Source organism: Vipera berus (genome assembly GCF_964194415.1).
Source record: "Vipera berus genome assembly, chromosome: 1".
NCBI lineage: Eukaryota > Metazoa > Chordata > Lepidosauria > Squamata > Viperidae > Vipera > Vipera berus.
In genome coordinates, this window is record NC_138202.1 from 157,612,786 (window position 1) to 157,630,319 (window position 17,534).

At 38.1% G+C, this 17,534-nt stretch overlaps 1 protein-coding gene across 1 annotated transcript in view; it reads right to left on the bottom strand.

Moving 5' to 3' along the window:
- LRP2 (LDL receptor related protein 2) overlaps positions 1-17,534 on the bottom strand; it is a gene marked incomplete at both ends in the record, with an annotated part of 142,107 nt that overhangs the window by 86,025 nt on the left and 38,548 nt on the right. The window contains 10 exons of the mRNA XM_081324714.1: positions 490-682; positions 831-1,034; positions 1,676-1,816; positions 3,130-3,332; positions 4,716-4,922; positions 6,660-6,883; positions 8,671-8,840; positions 12,026-12,154; positions 15,045-15,164; positions 15,843-15,986. Of these exons, the coding sequence (XP_081180840.1) occupies positions 490-682; positions 831-1,034; positions 1,676-1,816; positions 3,130-3,332; positions 4,716-4,922; positions 6,660-6,883; positions 8,671-8,840; positions 12,026-12,154; positions 15,045-15,164; positions 15,843-15,986 (1,735 nt within the window). The remainder of the gene's footprint in view (positions 1-489; positions 683-830; positions 1,035-1,675; positions 1,817-3,129; positions 3,333-4,715; positions 4,923-6,659; positions 6,884-8,670; positions 8,841-12,025; positions 12,155-15,044; positions 15,165-15,842; positions 15,987-17,534) is intronic.

A 17,534-nucleotide genomic window follows, 5' to 3' on the forward strand; every position in this document is an offset into this window, starting at 1 on the left:
GTCATGAGAACCCTCAAGGGTGCTAATGCACCATCTATGCACCACCTAATGGTTTTGACAAAACCAATGACTGTGGTTCTCACAGCCTGCCATATGTTGCTTCCAAAGTGTATAAATGAAAGTAACAGAAAGGAGTATTATTAAACAAACGGGAAATAGTTACATTAACTACATTTTAATTCCATATTAAATCCAATATAGTTTTGGTCCAGACCAGCTCTGCTTTTGCTCTTTCTTGGCCCCATGACAAGCTGCACTTTTCTGTACTACAGAATGCAGGGGAGAAAATAATTTGTTCAAATATTCACTTTTTTTGGGGGGGACAGCCTGCATTTTAAAAAAACTAAGTAAAAACATTACTCAGAGAGTGAGGTTTTGAATGGGAAGTTTCAGATAGATGTTATACCGCCTTCATTCAGAAGAGATAATATAACAGGAAGACTGTATTGTGTTGTATTTTTGAACAGTATGTTCAGTTTTGAGACTTACCCAATAACTGGATGAAGTACGATTGATCGAGGATTATTCAAATTTTGAAGAATAGCTCGTCTTGATTTATCAGCCAGCCTCATAACACTAATACTCCGATACCGAGAGTCTGTCCAATAGATATTCTTTGAGATCCAGTCAAAAGCCAAATCTTCAACTCCGTCCACTCTGTTCGCTGCAAGGATTTCCCTACCTGATATTTAGGAAAGAGCAATGCATCAAAATTGGAAAGAGCTGCTTCCCCGCTTTCATTTTTAAAGTCAAATTTAATATGACAAATTATAAGCACTGTATCTCAATGAGCAAAGCTTCGGACCTCATGCAAGAGAAGTAAATATTACCTGTGCCATCAATTTTTTGTTTATAGATTATATCTTTAGTAGTATCTGAATAAAATATAGTGTCCTCTTGGGCACAGAAGTCAATTCCAACAAAATATGAAGAACTTCCTGATACAGGAATTATTACATCTTCCTGAGTGGAAAGATTGAATGGGATTCCACGCACGGCTAACTGGGAGGAGAAGAGCAGGAACTGCTGCACAGCTGTGAGAGAAAAAGAGTCTTTATTTTAAGATCACAGCAAACCTAAAACACATTTTTTTTAAAAAAAAACCTTAAAAACTTAATTACATGGAAATTATAAAAATACAAAAAGCAACTATTATTGAGAAAAAACAAAGCTGAAAGAAAAAATCAGTTAAAAATGAAAGAAGAGGACAATTGTAACTAAATACATAAAGGTTCATTGTATAACCTTTACTCTAACTTCCACAATGGTGGTAAAGGTGGTAAATAAATGTGATAAAAAAATAAAAGATACATTCAGTTATGACACCTTAGTTACTACACATTGACTCATCTACTCACTGAAGTGCCTCTGAAATCAATCAACTAACTTTATTAGATTAAATCCCAGGAAAAATATGTCTAAAGGTCACTCGGAGTTTATTATCTCCTTCTTAGCCTTTCTGAGATATTAAGATATGAATGAAGCAAGTATTAGAGGTATACATCCTTCAAATTCAAAAGCAAAATGGTATTTGAGAAAGCATGTGAGTCTTCATGTGGCACTAGTTTGAAGATTCTAAAGGTTTAGACATGTTCACCACCATCTGTCAATAAAATGCAGTTGATATGATTATCCATGGAGATTCTATGCAACATGTGTCCATGGCAGTACTAACCGATGCAGCGTCGACCATCAGCATGCAAGTCAAAGCCCAACATGCATTTGCAGCGATAGCCTAGACCATCATTGTCAGTTCTGTGACTGAGAACGCAAATCTGTTCACATCCACCATTATTAACACCACAAGGATTTCTTACTGGAAAACAATATATTTAACACATTTAACACATGGCATCAGATTTATGTGAAGTTTTTCATTTTACTGACATTCCTCTTGTATACACCCACTTCTTAATTAGCAGCTACTTCAGTCAGTGGCCATTTGCAAATACAATGGTGACAAATGGTCATTTAAAAAAAAATCATTTTCTGACCAATGTGTACATTTACATACAACCAAATTTTGCGTGCCTGACAACACATGCTAGAGTGGCAGTAAGATTGGCATACCAATGGAAATTTATCTGAATAAAATGGCAGCAACCAGTGATCTTCACAAGATATCTGTCTCTCAGTTATGTATGCATTTAGCAACTATTCCCCTTAATGATCTGATCACTGGAACTGAACTTGGTTGCTAAATGAGGAATGGGGGTGAACAGAAAGAGAAAGTTTTAAGCTATCTTTGAAGGTCTGCTAAAATGTATTTCATATCTGCAATTCCCATTAAAACCAGACATATCAGTCCAAGCATAGCTATATATACTCACTCCACTGTAAATACAGCCTATTTGCTTAAATAGATTTTCTCAAACTGGGATTTTGACCAAACGGTCCTGGAATTGCTCCACAATCAGCTGTTGCTTATTCACTGCTCTGATTACTTAGGAATCCAATTCTAAGCAATTCTGTCTCTCTTTTTCAACTTGATAGCCCTGATCCTTGTGCTTAGCATCAGAGTAGTTTTTGTAAATATCAGTCAATCCCTGAAATATATGTTGACATTTATGGAAGAAATTTGCAATTTTTCCCAATGAACTCTTTTCTATTTGGGATGTAGTTTCATCAGAATAATTGTGCTTCACAGGAGCACACTGTTTGCTGAAGCCTAACTGCAAATTAGCCAATTTTGTAATTGAAATTTCATTGTTTTCAATGAGAATAAATCAATAGAAGTTAATGAATTTACACTGGGCAGGGATGGGCTACCTGCAGCCTAGAGATATCTCTGACCTTGGGCTAATTTCAAAAAACCCTAGGCAGGGATCCACATAGCTGACTCAGGAATTCTGGGAGTTGAAGTCCATGAGTCATAAAAGAGCCGAGGTTGCCTACCCCTGACTTAGACCAATAGTTAGAGCTATTGGCTGGTCATGAATCAAGGAGAGAGGAAGAGAAGGGAGAAAACACAAGAGAGAAGGAAAAAAAGCAGAAAAACATCTGACATTTTTTCTTCTGGCCTCACTAACGCATTGGCAGCACAGTTATCTTTGCTATGCTTTCTAACGGTTAAGTCATAATAAGAATAGTGTAAAATCTCTTTTGGCAATCCTGTGTCATCTGACTTACCAAGTGGCTGTCGGAAGGCATGATAAATTGTGACTCCATAGGGACGCAAGGAAGATTGAAAAATCACTTGTGGGTTAGAATCTGTAAATTTATTGGCTTTCATCACTGCCATTTTTGTCCAATCCGTAAAATACACAGAATGTTCAAAAAGACTTATTCCATAGGGATGTGGAATCAATGACCCTCCATGAGCAACAGTTTTCCTGTTAAAGGTATAATATTCTTTTTAGAAATCCTGAAGTAGTAGGTTACAGGCTACAAATATTTCATCATGCTTTACTCCTACGCAAATGTCATAGCAGTGATCTAGGACAGGGGTGTCAAACTCAATTTCATGGAGGGCCACATCAGCATTGCGGTTGCCCTCAGGGGGCCGGGTGGGTGTGGCCTGGGTGGGCGTGGCTAGAGTGCGTATGGCCTACTGGGTGGGCGTGGCCAGCTCTACATCGTTCACATCAAGGGTGCCTATGGGGGCCTGGGCAGGAGTGAGACAGATCTGAGGGTCTCTGGCAGGAGGAGGGTCTCTGGGCCAGGGCCGAGGCAGTGGGGGCCATTCCCTCACTGTTTCCAGGTTGGCTTTGCGGGCCACATGAAACCACTTCACGGGCCAGATCTGGCCCCCGGGCCTTGTGTTTGACATGTCTGATCTAGGAAATTATAAACAAAGGATACATCCAACCAAGAAGAAAAATCAATAATAAATAAAAAAAATTGAATCGTGGTTTCTTGAAAGATTTATTTATTTTAATCCCATTTATATCCCGCCCTTCTCTGAAGACTCAGGGCGGCTTACAATCTAAGAAGCACAAATCAATGTGCTTTAGCAATAAGATGCAAGAAACAAAGGTTCAGAGGGGGAAGGTGGTGGTTTAACACTCAGCTTTGTTTTTAAAAAGATGGAAAACTAAAAAAAAATCAGCAAGAGGAATCTTATTTTGGTTTTCTTGAAGAAAGATACTGCTGTGCTTACATGCAATATAAGTTATTTATATCTTAAGGAAAGGCAATTCTATTTGCATTCTTTTTCTTAAAGGCCAGCAATGGCCTTGGAAAGTGCAGATTAAAAAGGGAAACAAAGATAGCAATAAAAGGTTTAAAAGTTTTCTGCTACAAAAAAAAATTGTGTAGGGTATGGTGCCATGCAAGAAACAATACCCACAACAGGGAGTCTTTCTCTGTGCCTGCCTATTAGGGTAGGGAGAGTATTAAGGTCCAGGAATTCTTCTCCTTTCTTATCAACAGTATGCAAATCTCTGCACGCAATATGATAATGTCCTTTTCTGCTTTCTATCCGTTTAGGACCAACATAGAACAGTCATCCTTCTTCTCCTTTATTTGGCACTCAGAGATCAGTGCATGCAACAGGGTGTCTTTCCCACCTTCCCACTAATTATCTTATTTCTGACCAAATTCTGGAGGATAATAATTAATATCTCAATTTCAAGTCTTAACAGTGTTTAAAGTAGGCATATTTAAAGGCAATTCATGGCAAGAGTACTTTTCAGTCTGATGCAGCTCATTTAATTTAATTAAAAAAAACTGTAAAGAATGTAAATGTAAATGACCCACTTTGCGAATTCTCCTACCTCTCTAGCCCATCATAGGTCACAGTTTCAATATAATCATATCGGCTGTCTACCCAGTAGAGTCTCTTTGATACAATATCCAAAGTTATCCCAGCTGGCCATCCCAATTTTGTTTTAACCAAGTCCAGACGATTTGTTCCATCCATAAAGGCTCTTTCTACTTTAGGATCACCAGAAAGACTATCCCAATCTGAGAAAAACAAATATCTATAAAAGAAAGACAAAGAGAAAAACTATTTTAGTGTCCCTTCGAGCTTTAGAGAGATGAAACAAAGACCTGGCTTACAGAAAACAGTAAGCAGAAATATAGTTTGTCTGGATTGGGTTTAGTGTGAATCCAGACAGCTGTGGTTTATACAATTTGCTATGCTGAAACAAATCACTATTTAGCATCAAGTGGGAATCTAGCTGAAGAATTCTGTGCCACTTTAAAGACTGAAACACTTATTGTGGCATTACATTTTCATGCATAAAAATCCATTACAGTAGGTGCAGAAAGTACCATCCTATTGGCAGACACACTTGGTGAATTCTTACTAGCGGACATACAGTATCGTAGCCAGTATCTTGCAAAGTTTTATGCTGAGGTATCCACACGCTTCAGATCACTTTACATTTCACTGAGCTATATTCTACGTATATTATACTGTTGGTTATACAAAAAGTTCTCTGTGAGACAGGTAAATCAAAAAAAATCATAGTAAATAGAAAATTAGATAATATAACAGAAGCAAAAAGGCACTAAAAACAGTTCTTAAAATTCCAAGGTTTGGAAATAAATATCCCAAATTCAAATATCAGTACTGAAGAAGATAAATGAAAGATATAATGCTCCAAGCAAATAACAAGATAGCAGTGGTCTGTTACAAAGAGGAAACTCTGAAGAGATCTCAAAAAAGAAATTACAGAGATTTCAAACTATACTCCAGATCATATTTTATATGAAACTAATTATCTTTATGTCCACTTTAAGGAATAAGAAATATGACTGACAATAAATCCAATTTCCTATTTTAGTTTGCAGAAAACAGACAATTATTGAATCAGGTATCCCCCCCATCCCCCCCCACAACACACACAATTAAATAGATTTCCTTTCTGATTAATGGATACTAGTATATGCAAACCATTTTTAGCTAAGCAGCTGTCATTGTGACCTATAAATCATAATTTATAACTCATTGTTTGTAAAACACAGTTTAGCTTTGACTTTTGTGAAAAGACCTTTTGAATTTAAAAAAAAGAGAGATGTCTATGTGCAGCAACATCTTTACCAGATACTGCGCTTGTAACAGATACTGTGTTCAGCATTTCTCTGCCATTCTCATTAGTAACACACAGCTGAATTGCAGCTCTTCCTTTGCTCTTTTCTGCATAATGTCCAGATCGACAAAGGAAATATGGCATAAGGACTGGAAAAGAATTCCTAGGGAAGTAGTAAGTAGTAAAAAGGTAAAGTTTCTCCCACACATGCGTGCTAGCCGTTTCCGACTCTAGGGGCCGGTGCTCATCTCCGTTTCAAAGCCGAAGAGCCAGCGCTTGTCTGAGGATGTCTCCATGGTCATGTGGCCGGCATGACTAGACGCCAAAGGCGCACGGAACGCTGTTACCTTCCCACCGTACTGGTCCCTATTGTTCTACTTGCATTTTTACGTGCTTTCGAACTGCTAGGTTGGCAGAAGCTGGGACGAGTAACAGGCACTCACTTTGCTACGCGGCACTCGGGATTCGACCCACCAAACTGCCGACCATCTGATCGACAAGCTCAGCGTCCTAACCCACTGAGCCACCACGTCCCCTAGTAAGTAGTAAAGAGCACCAAACTTCTATTCCTCCATCAACTCCTAGTAATATTTTATTGAGCAATTGATGTATTTAAAAAAAATAGCAAGTCTACAATTCTTCAAAGGAGGAAAATATCTTTTGATCAATGTTACCACTTACCCAACAGTAGGATCGACAGCTATTCCTCTAGGGTTCCCCAAACTTTCTGCAATCAAAGTTACACGGTTGGTTCCATCCAAATTTACCAAATCAATTCTGTTGACACTGGTCTCCACTATATACAGCTTGTTGTTAATCCAGTCTACTGCTAGGTTTTCTGGTGTGTCAACTGAAATATTTAAAACTTCAAAGATATCTGAGCCGTCAAGGTTGACAGAAAAAACCTGAAAAGAAAGTAATGGTGCTTTAGGACTTAGGATACTATGTTTTCAGGGCCACTTTCATATTGGCACAAGTTCCAAACAAAATAAATCCTGCATGCATCTATTATAACAGGAATCGTGAAAATGTTGATCCTGTGGAGTATTCAGTCCCCAATTTCTTAACTGTTTATTTCAATCTCTTCAATGTGACTTCACCTCTTTTAACTTGTTACATCTGCATGGGCATTAATCATAATCTCCATTCTTAACCAATGTTTGCAAACAGCCTGATTTTGAAGGGAGCGGATTTTCCCCCTCTAACTAGTAATCTGAATTGCATAATTCATGCACACAGGTTTATCCAATGAGCTGCATTTACATCATATGCTGAACTGCAAACTAAAAGTAAAGAAAAATACACAAAGCAAAGCTAAATCCACTAAAGTTTGGTATGAAGGACAAACCTAGTTATAGTATATATATACTGGATAGATAGATAGATAGATAGATAGATAGATAGATAGATAGATAGATAGATAGATAGATAGATAGATAGATAGATAGATAGATAGATAGATAGATAGATAGATAGATAGATAGATAGATAGATAGGTAGGTAGGTAGGTAGGTAGGTAGGTAGGTAGGTAGGTAGGTAGATAGATATAGATATAGATATAGATATAGATATAGATATAGATATAGATATAGATATAGATATAGATATAGATATAGATATAGATATAGATATAGATATAGATATAGATATAGATATAGATATAGATGATATAGATATATAGATATAGATATAGATATATAGATATAGATATAGATATAGATATAGATGCCCTGGTTCTTGTATAATTAGCCGGGGTGCGAAAACTTGGTTTTTCAAAATTATAGTGTACATGAATAATTTGTTGCCATTATTTCAAACTTTTGTAAGGGATGCGAGAATATATCAGAAGTGTTCTAGGGGTGCGGGGTATAGAAAAGGTTGTGAACCACTGATCTAAATCCAAATCCATTACATGCCACAGTAAGCAGAAGTCTAAAGATTAGGTCATTGAGCCCTGATATAATTCAAGGAAGCAAGGAAAACTGCAGAAAAAAAAACCTTATGTTAGGAGAATATTCCTCTCACCTCCCCATACTGTGCTTTTTTAAGAATCTGAGGATAACATGCCTTTCAATGCACTTGAAAAAGAAAGAAAAGAACAGCCTTCCAATTCTTTACTGTATATATCCACATCGCTGATGCTTCAAAACTACCAAACACCATAGCTTATATTTTATACTATTTGTTACTATTACAGTAAAAAAGCAAGGTCATGGAAAAAAAGCAACGAGTAAAAACATTGGCCTGCAGCATGACAAATTTTCAATATTTGTGGCCCAAAGCACAATTATACTAATATACTTGAGAAATATCTTATGTCTATCTTCCCAAAAATCACAGCACTTCTACACTTTAAATGATCAGGTTTCAAGAAATTGCAACAGAGAATAATAAATCCGGTTTTGAAAGAATGTACTATTTCTCTTAATTAGGTTTTTGTACTCTCTTCCCAATAATATTACGAGCTGCTCAAGATGATGCCATAGCATAATGCATGCTTTGTTCGATATATTACATGTAAAAAACTTAGCTAAGAAATGTTGTAATTATCAACAGAACCATCTCAAAAGTTCATTTTTGTTAGAAAACAAAGAAAGGCTCTGCATCTGTTCACAGAAATGAAAAGTTATCAACACATACTATTCTCGGATGCTTTTGCTTCCAAGAAAGCTATTTGTACATTTCAAACTACCTTATCTTGCACCGTATCAGTCCAAAATATCCTACGCAGATGAAAATGAAAATCCACACCAACAGCCACTCCACGATTCCGGGATTGTACCAGAGTTCGAAAACTTCTTCCATGAATGTCTCCAATTAATAAATCACGGCCGTTGGAAAAAATGATGGAGGCAACTCCAGCTGAAAACATGGAAGACATTGCTGTAACATTTATTTTTCGAAAGGATATACGTTCGCAACTTAAATAGAAGATACCGGCCTCCTTCAAGACAGGAGGCCCATACATACTGCAATATAAATCTAAGCAACATTTTAAAGAGTCTTTTGGGGAAAAATTAAGAAGAAAAATGCAGTCCCATCCCTTTAGTGTCTACTTTTAAACCGGTTGTCCCCAGCCATCCAATATAGTTCCTAGCCACCAAAATATTGCCCACCCTATTTTGTAATAAACTTAGCATTAAATAGCAAAGAAGGTACGTTGGAACTGTGCGACCAAAGTGTCCCCCAAAGCAGCTCAATATTGAATACAATACAAGATCTTTAAAACCTTACGTGTAACAAAGAAGAGAACAGCATTTTTAAAACAAGGTATCAGCGTAAATGCAATTAGATATGTATGGAAGATTAGGTAACTGGTTAGTTCAATTTATTATAGCTGTATCGTTTTAAACATGCATGCATTGTTGTAGTACCAATTTTGTAAGTGTTGGTGCTTGAAATGGTGTATTTCTGAATATTTGTTGTTGTTGTTGTTAGTTGCGAAGTCGTGTCCGACCCATCGCGACCCTATGGACAACGTTCCTCCCGGCCTTCCTGTCCTCTAACATCTTCTGGAGTCCATTTAAGCTCACGCCTACTGCTTCAGGGACTCCATCCAGCCACCTCATTCTCTGTCGTCCCCTTCTTCTATTGCCCTCAATCTTTCCCAGCATCAGGCTCTTCTCCAGTGAGTCCTTCCTTCTCATTAGGTGGCCAAAGTATTTGAGTTTCAACATCAGGATCTGGCCTTTTAAAGAGCAGTCAGGGTTGATCTCCTCTAGGACTGACCGGTTTGATCGCCTTGCAGTCCAAGGGACTCGCAGGACTCTACTCCAGCACCATAGTTCAAAGGCTTCAATTCTTTGGCGCTCAGCCTTTCTTATGGTCCAACTTTCACTGCCATACATTGCAAATTTCTGAATATAACTGTTCCTAAACACCTTTTTTTCAAGTTTAACACCTTTCTAAAATACTCAGAAACAAGATCTCGTCAAAACAACAGTTTCACACTCATGACAATTGGTGAAGATGGAAAAGTTTGAGACAAAACATTTTGTGCACCCTTATCCAGGAGACTCAACTGTCCCAAGTGTCATTTGAGAAATAATTCCTTGGTCTACTCTAAGCTTTGCAAAACTGAAGCTTTTTCATACTTTGATATCTAGAAAATTTCTATGAATTAACAAGGAAGCAAAGGAAGAATATTTTTTTAAAAAAACTTTACTATGAGATCAAGCCATCTTTTTCTATTTCCCTTTCAACAATTATCTATCGGTGCATCTGATGAACCAAAATGACAACAGAAGAAGAAGCTACACCTCTGAAAATTATTTCCAATTTTGACAAGAAATACAAATGGAATTGGCAATTCTTTTTAAAAGGGAAGATAATGTTTTGCTTTCAATATAGCAAATGTCACCTTCTCATAAGAGACAATAACTATTGCAAATGTAGCTCACGTTCAGGTTAAACTAAATAGAAAATAGAAAAATTGTGTTTTCCAATTACAATTAATGGAAAAACATGGTGATTCTGGGGTTTTAATAAAGTTTAAGATTGGAGTCTAAACTTAAGATTTTGGTTCCAAATTAACCCAGTATTTTTTTTTTCCTTTCAAATCCACTTATCATAGCTCAGACCTCTAATAATGTGCTCTCTCATAATGGGGTGGAGATTGCAATGATTTCTTGCCAACAAATTGTTTCGGTGTCTTTGCTATTTGGCAAAATGAGAGAAGAGATAAGGGTGTCCTCTTGATCTGCCAAAAAAAAAAACCCAAACAATTTGTTGATAAGAAAACCGAAGAGTGTCTTTAGAGATCTAGAGTTACAATTTGAGTGACTGAGCGGGAGAAGACAGGAGGGAAGAGGAGAATGCTGCCAAATTTGGGGCCACATACACAAAGCAAGGGAATGATTGCCCAAAGCAGAAAAACAGCTTGCTGATCTTGCTAGGTTTTATTCATTCTAGGCAACGATGGTGGTTCAAGGTAGGCCTAAGGCCTACATCCATTTCTCAGCCTGCCACATCAGCTCTGTGCTTTTCACCCTAAAGCAGTAGCGGTGGTGATGGATGCTGGTCCAAGCATATCGAAAACTGTGATAGTTTTGTGACACTTTGATGTTGCTGCCCTTTGGTTTCCGTGGATTAACTTTTTTCTCTCTAAGAGAAAATCTATGGCACCTGGCTGAGGTTGGCAAGTTCCCAACTCCTTCAGACTATTGCCCTTCTGCTGTGTATGGGTGTAAGGAAAAGGCAGAACTGAATAACCTGGAGGATCCATCAGTTTGAGACTCCTGCCTTATTCCAAGATATATGGATATATCTTATATCCAAGATATAAATTGGATCCCAATCCCTGGCAGAAGAAAAACAGTCCATGCATATTCAAAATAACAAGGAGATATTGTTAATTACTCTTTTAGGAAAACATATTAATATGTAGATACAGACACATCTATGTGTAAATACTGTAATTATAGTACATACAACTTTACAAAACATAATACAGCCTTGTTTAAATTTCATATATATTATCTTTCTTTACTAGAACATCGTGACTATAGCGAACAGTTACGAGAATAATTACTGTTCCCAATATGTGAAAGGAAAGTTTCTCAAAAACAACAACAGAGTGACCAAATCCTGCCCCCTTTACCTTCTCAAAGCATATTAAATAGATGAGTCCTCAGGAAAGCTCACTCAGTTGCTTTAAGGAACAGAACACAACTGAATAAGCCTCCCCAAAGATGCAATTACTTTATCTCTTCAAAGGGAAGCGCTTCCTTCATGCTAAGCATCCCATCCATCCATCGATAAAACCAGAACAGGCTTTCAAATGTCACCGGCACTGCCACCGTCCCCTCTCCCAATGAAGAAAGTAAGAGAAATGCACTGCCTGGTCTTTCATCAGCAAGTCGTTAACAGTGAATAGATGGGAGAGATAGCGGCAAATGCTGTGTTTGAAGGGACTATGATATTTAAAGCATGCCAGCATTATTCTCAAGGACAGGCCTATAATTGGCTTTTCTTACCTGCGAGAAAGTAAGGTACTATTAGTTGTACAAGGGAGGAGGGGATATCAGCTTTTAGAAGTATTGACTCACATGAGGTATTGGCTCGGCAATGACGGTGGTGCTCCAGAACATACCCTTCGGCACACCGACACTGATGGTGACCAATACGATCTTCACACTCCTGATCACAAACGCCCCACATTTTGCAGTCATCAAAGTCTGTAACAGAATTAACATGCAGGAAGGGTGTGTTTTTCCTTCTATTTGCAGAATGCTCTCCACAACAAATAATAGTTTTCCTTTCTTCTAAAATGAAAATGTCAGATCTGCTGTTCCTTCAAAAGTACATTCTTACAGCCAAAGTGACAATAAGTTTGCAAACAGTGGTCTCCTCTTTTGTTTTGTAGAAATTAATAGCTGATATGGAAAACTGACTGTGATCCATGTTTAATCTTTGATGCTCATATTATTTTCCTGACTGAAAACCCTGATCAATTCTGAGATCTCATTAAATCACTGTCTCTCATGTTTTTAAGTCAACGACAACAAACGTGGGGTAGAAAGTTTTCCATATATTACTAATTTCAATATCTAAAAATCATCTAACATGTGAACATTAATTCTTAATGTGTTTATTTTCACAAATATATTCGCTTCCTTAGAAGAGTATTAATAAATTGGAGTAGAAGCATCAAATCTGTTCGCTATTTGATTCAGCTTATTTACGCTAAATCAGAAAATCAAGTAGGGAAATCTGTAAAAAGGGGAGCTTTATCAAAATCTTAAAGAAAATTAATCCAACAGACATTCACATTTAACTTATCTGAAGGAACCCATCTAATATTTTTTTAATTATACAAGTTTTTCTAATAATCCGTAGAATAATTTATCAACAGAACAGATCAGATTATCTGAATGAACTCAAGACAGCTTTATTCTCTCATTATGCTGTGAGATTTATAACCATAAATAGGCATCAGATTAGTAGCACTAATTTTGCTCACTTTTAGGATTAGAAGCTTAATCTTCTCTACTTTAAAAAAAAAGTAAAAACTGAAACTGGATTACTTTAAGGTATATGGCTTCCCAGATATCATCTGATAAGGCAGCAGGAAAAAAAAAGGGCCAATAATAAAGGTCTAATTCCCAGCAAGACTAAGCCTGGAGCCCTTCAGAAGCTATTAAATACTCTTCTACATACGTACAGAGTTATCAAGTAAATCAATATTTCAGGCATAAGACAAAATGACAGCCTTTGTCTTTACAACCTGGTGTTCTATGTAAAGAAAATGCCTTGCGGGCAAGAGAATTCATGCACCTGCAGATCAGAAGATAGAAAGATTTACTACCTCAATGAAAATTAGGTCAAGAAGTGACCTAATAAAGGGAAGGGATTATACGTCTTTACTGTGCTTCAGCTTTAAAAAGGGCCGGGTGCTACAGTATTTACTTGATACATTTGTGCATTATTCACAGCAGGCCCACACATCTATAATTTGGTCTAAACCCAAAAGGAAGCAAGCAAATCACTGAGACTGTCACACTTTGAGGAGCAAGCTTAAGGAGTCTTCATAAGAGAGCCTTGGTGGAGCAGTGGGCTAATGCCTCCTTAAGTAACACCAGCTGCCTGCAATTAGTGCAGGTTCGCATCCCACCAGGCTCAAGGTTGACTCGGCCTTCCATCCTTCCGAGGTAGGTAAAATGAGGACCCAGATTGTTGGGGGCAATAAGCTGACTTTGTAACAATGCCACTTGGGGTGTGTGTGTGAAAGCCCTAACAAGCAGGCATATACATAGAATGAAGGCTACTGCTAAGCTTGTAAGCCGCCCTGAGTCTTCGGAGAAGGGCGGGATATAAATGGAATTAAAATATAAATATAAAATATAAGTAAATGAATCTCTGGCTGAAAGGGCCAATACACATTTTCCCCTCAATTTCCCCTCAATTTGAATCACAAAGTTCCTTGAATCTCTGTTCCTACAGGCAACTTAATTCCAGTTCCCCCAAACCCTGAATGGATGGAAATTATTGTTTGTTTGTTCATCAACAATTCGTACAAATAAGGCAAACACAACCAGCTGATTTGTCCATAAAGTGCTGTCTGTCAAGCTGAATACAGTATACCGAATAGTCATACTGATCTACCTGATGCTGCAGGATTCATTATTGAAATTGAAAACAAAAATTCAGTACTTACATTTAAACCCATTGCAATGAGGGCCAGATGGACAAGCAGTCACTAAGCGTGACGGCTTGTGGCCAGGTGGCAATGTCCTCATCTCTGAGGCAGGCTTTATACCTTAGCACAGACATGTCAAACACAAGGCCCGGGGGCCGGATCCGGCCCGCGAAGTGGTTTCATGTGGCCCGCGAAGCCATCCTGGAAACAGTGAGGGAACGGCCCCCACTGCCTTGGCCCTGGCCCAGAGACCCTCCTTCTGCCAGAGACCCTCAGATCTGTCCCACTCCTGCTCCGGGCCCCCATAGGCACCCTCGATGCGAACGATGTAGAGCTGGCCATGCCCACCCAGTAGGACATATGCACTCTAGCCACGCCCACCCAGTAGGCCACGCCCACCCAGGCCACACCCACCCGGCCCCCTGAGGGCAACCGCAATGCTGATGCGGCCCTCAATGAAATTGAGTTTGACACCCCTGCCTTAGCACATTGCCCACCGCTGATTTTCTGGGACCACCCAATAATCATCCCATTTCCCTTTTCTTGTTAAAACCATCAACACATGACTTTCTGGAACAGCACCTTTGCTAGTTCCCTTTTCCTGGAACAAAAACAAAATCTTGAAGGTTTTTTATTGATCGGTTGCATTCAAATTCCGTCTTTTCCCAAAAAGCTGAAGACAGGCTTCAGTCTCTAGTACTCTCTTTTCAAACCTATGCCTCCACCAACTCTATGAGGTAGGTCAAGTCAAGACATTATGTTGGCCCTAATCACCTGCTGAGCTTCAATAATGAAGTAGAAATCTGAATTTAGTTCTTGTCAATTCTACAGCCAAACAATTCTGTCACACTGACTCTTCCCTTGAGAGTTCTCGACACCTTGAAAGGGAAATGACTGGTTATGCATGGATCTCTACCTTCATCACTTACCTATGCAAGTGCGACTGTCATTGTTGCTGATAACATATCCTGCAGGACAATAGCATGTTCCACCAGTGGGGGATGAGTGACAACGATATTGGCAACTTAAAGTTGCACACTGAGATATATCTATCAAAAACAAAAGCCAATTAAAGAACAGCATTAAATGATCAGTTGCTTCAGTTGAGAAATAAAATCACAATGATGCATTGTTGGAAAAGAGCTTAAATATATGAGTCAAATGAATCTAGAAAACGAGGGAGATCACTGCATATACAATGTCACGAAATATAGCTTTTCAGAAATTTGGGGATTGTAATTTCCAGAATTTCCCATCAATATTGCTCCTTTGAATTCTAAGGGTTGCAATTCCAACACATCCACGGATGACCGGGTTGTGGAAAGTTGGCATATCCAAATCCAAAATGTTATCTAGAAAATCAAGCCATTTTTATTATGGGAATTCCAATGCAACTTAACCAGCAATTGTCGTCACAGCTATTGTCAAAGACATCAATAGTAATGTGCACTATTTGGGAGTATGACAAATAACTTCACAGAAGTGCTCACCTTAAGGTCACGTTACACTATTTGGAGTTTGCCCAAACCTGAAACACTTTTACCCAACAAAAAATCAGAACAATATCTCAGCCATTGTTGAAACTATGGATGTTAGTCAAATATAACATTGCAATTGCTGCTGCAACAATCTCAACATGATTTAAAACACCTTTCCTATTTTTAATGCTAAGATGTCAGAGATACGTCAAAGTTGCCCCTATGAACATTTTGGTGTCCATTACTCACTGCAATGTCTGCCAGCTGTTACATTTGTCTCATCTTCCCCAGCAGAGCAATCTGGAGTTCCATCACAAACTTTGTCAATCGGAATGCACTGCCCTGATACAGGGCAGGCCCATTCACCTGGATAACAATCTCGGTGGCCACTCTCTAGAGTATAAAAGAAAAAAACCAGTACATTCTCTGCTTGCAGGATTTTAGCAATTTTCAAGGACTTTTTCTAGCTAGCACACAAGCAAGGTAGATACTACAAGACAGTCTTCTATTTTTCTTAAACTATATAAGAAAAAAGAGAAGCTTTTTTATTATTTCCGGTTGCCCCGAGCAGGCATCTCTGTATGATGTCGTATTTGGGCATTAATGAATTTGCGTATCACATCCTAAGTAAATTTCTTCAATCTACATAAGCATAAGAATACAGGCTGAAATAAAGTATTATTATTAATGCACAGTGAATTCAAACAGATTCAAATATGATATTTTCAACATTCAGCAATTTTTGTATTTCTAATGGAAAATTGGAATTAAGTATTATATCCTTCATTAAGACCAATGGCCCAATGAAGTAGAACAGAAGTTTCCAAACGTAGCAACTTTAAGAATTGTGGACTTCAACTCCCAGAATTCACCAGTTTGCATTGGCTGGCTGCAGAATTCTGGAAGTTGAAGTCCATAAGTCTTAAAGTTGTCAACTTTGGAGACTCCTGAAGAAGAAATATATCAAAATCATGGAAAACATTTTCTTGATTTCCATACAAAAATTTTTTTACTGTAACATATCAAGCATTATTAAGGCAGAGGATTTTGTCCCAAATGATGTAAGTCTAATATTAATGTGTATTAGTCTACTGTTACATATGATGGTTTGTGTTGCAAAAGCAAATCATACAGCTCAGGATTGCTGAAAGTCAGGCATAGCTGGAAATCTCAGCCCTCCAGACCCTGAGCTCTTATTCAGGAACTGACTTATAGACTCGCCTCACATACAGTGAGTACTGCAGACTCAAATGAAGCCATATATGACAGATTTGCTTTCTGCAATTCCAGTTATCAAGTATTCTTTAGTTCGCATGCCAGAGTTTAAAACCCAAGCTCCATGCTTCCACCTTTCCAAGTCAATTAATATTTTGTCACTCTTCAAGGTCATGGGAAGCAACTGTATGACATAATAGTCCTCTTGAACATGGGAACCTCTGGTTACTGTCTTGTTAACTTAATTCTTAATACCAAACAGCAGCCTAATACAAGTAGTCCTCACCTTACAACATTTTTTAGTGACTGTTCAAAGTTACAACAGCACTGAAAAAAGTGACTGATGACCATTTTTTGTACTTATGACCGCTGCAGTATCCCAGTGGTCAAGTGATCAAATCTGAGACATCTGGCAACTGATTCATATTTATGACGGTTGCAGTGTCCTGGGATCATGTGATCCCTTTTTGCAACCTTTTGACAAGCAAAGTGAATAGGGAAGCCAGATTCACTTAACAGCTGGGTTACAAACTCTAGAAATTGCACAGAGACTCTAGAAAGAGTACAAAGAAGAGCAACAAAGATGATTAGGGGACTGGAGGCTAAAACATATAAGGAACAGTAGCTGGAATTGGGAATGTCTAGTCTAGTCTAATGAAGAGAAGGACGAGGTGTGACATGATAGCAGTGTTCCAATATCTCAGGGGTTGCCACAAAGAAGAGGGA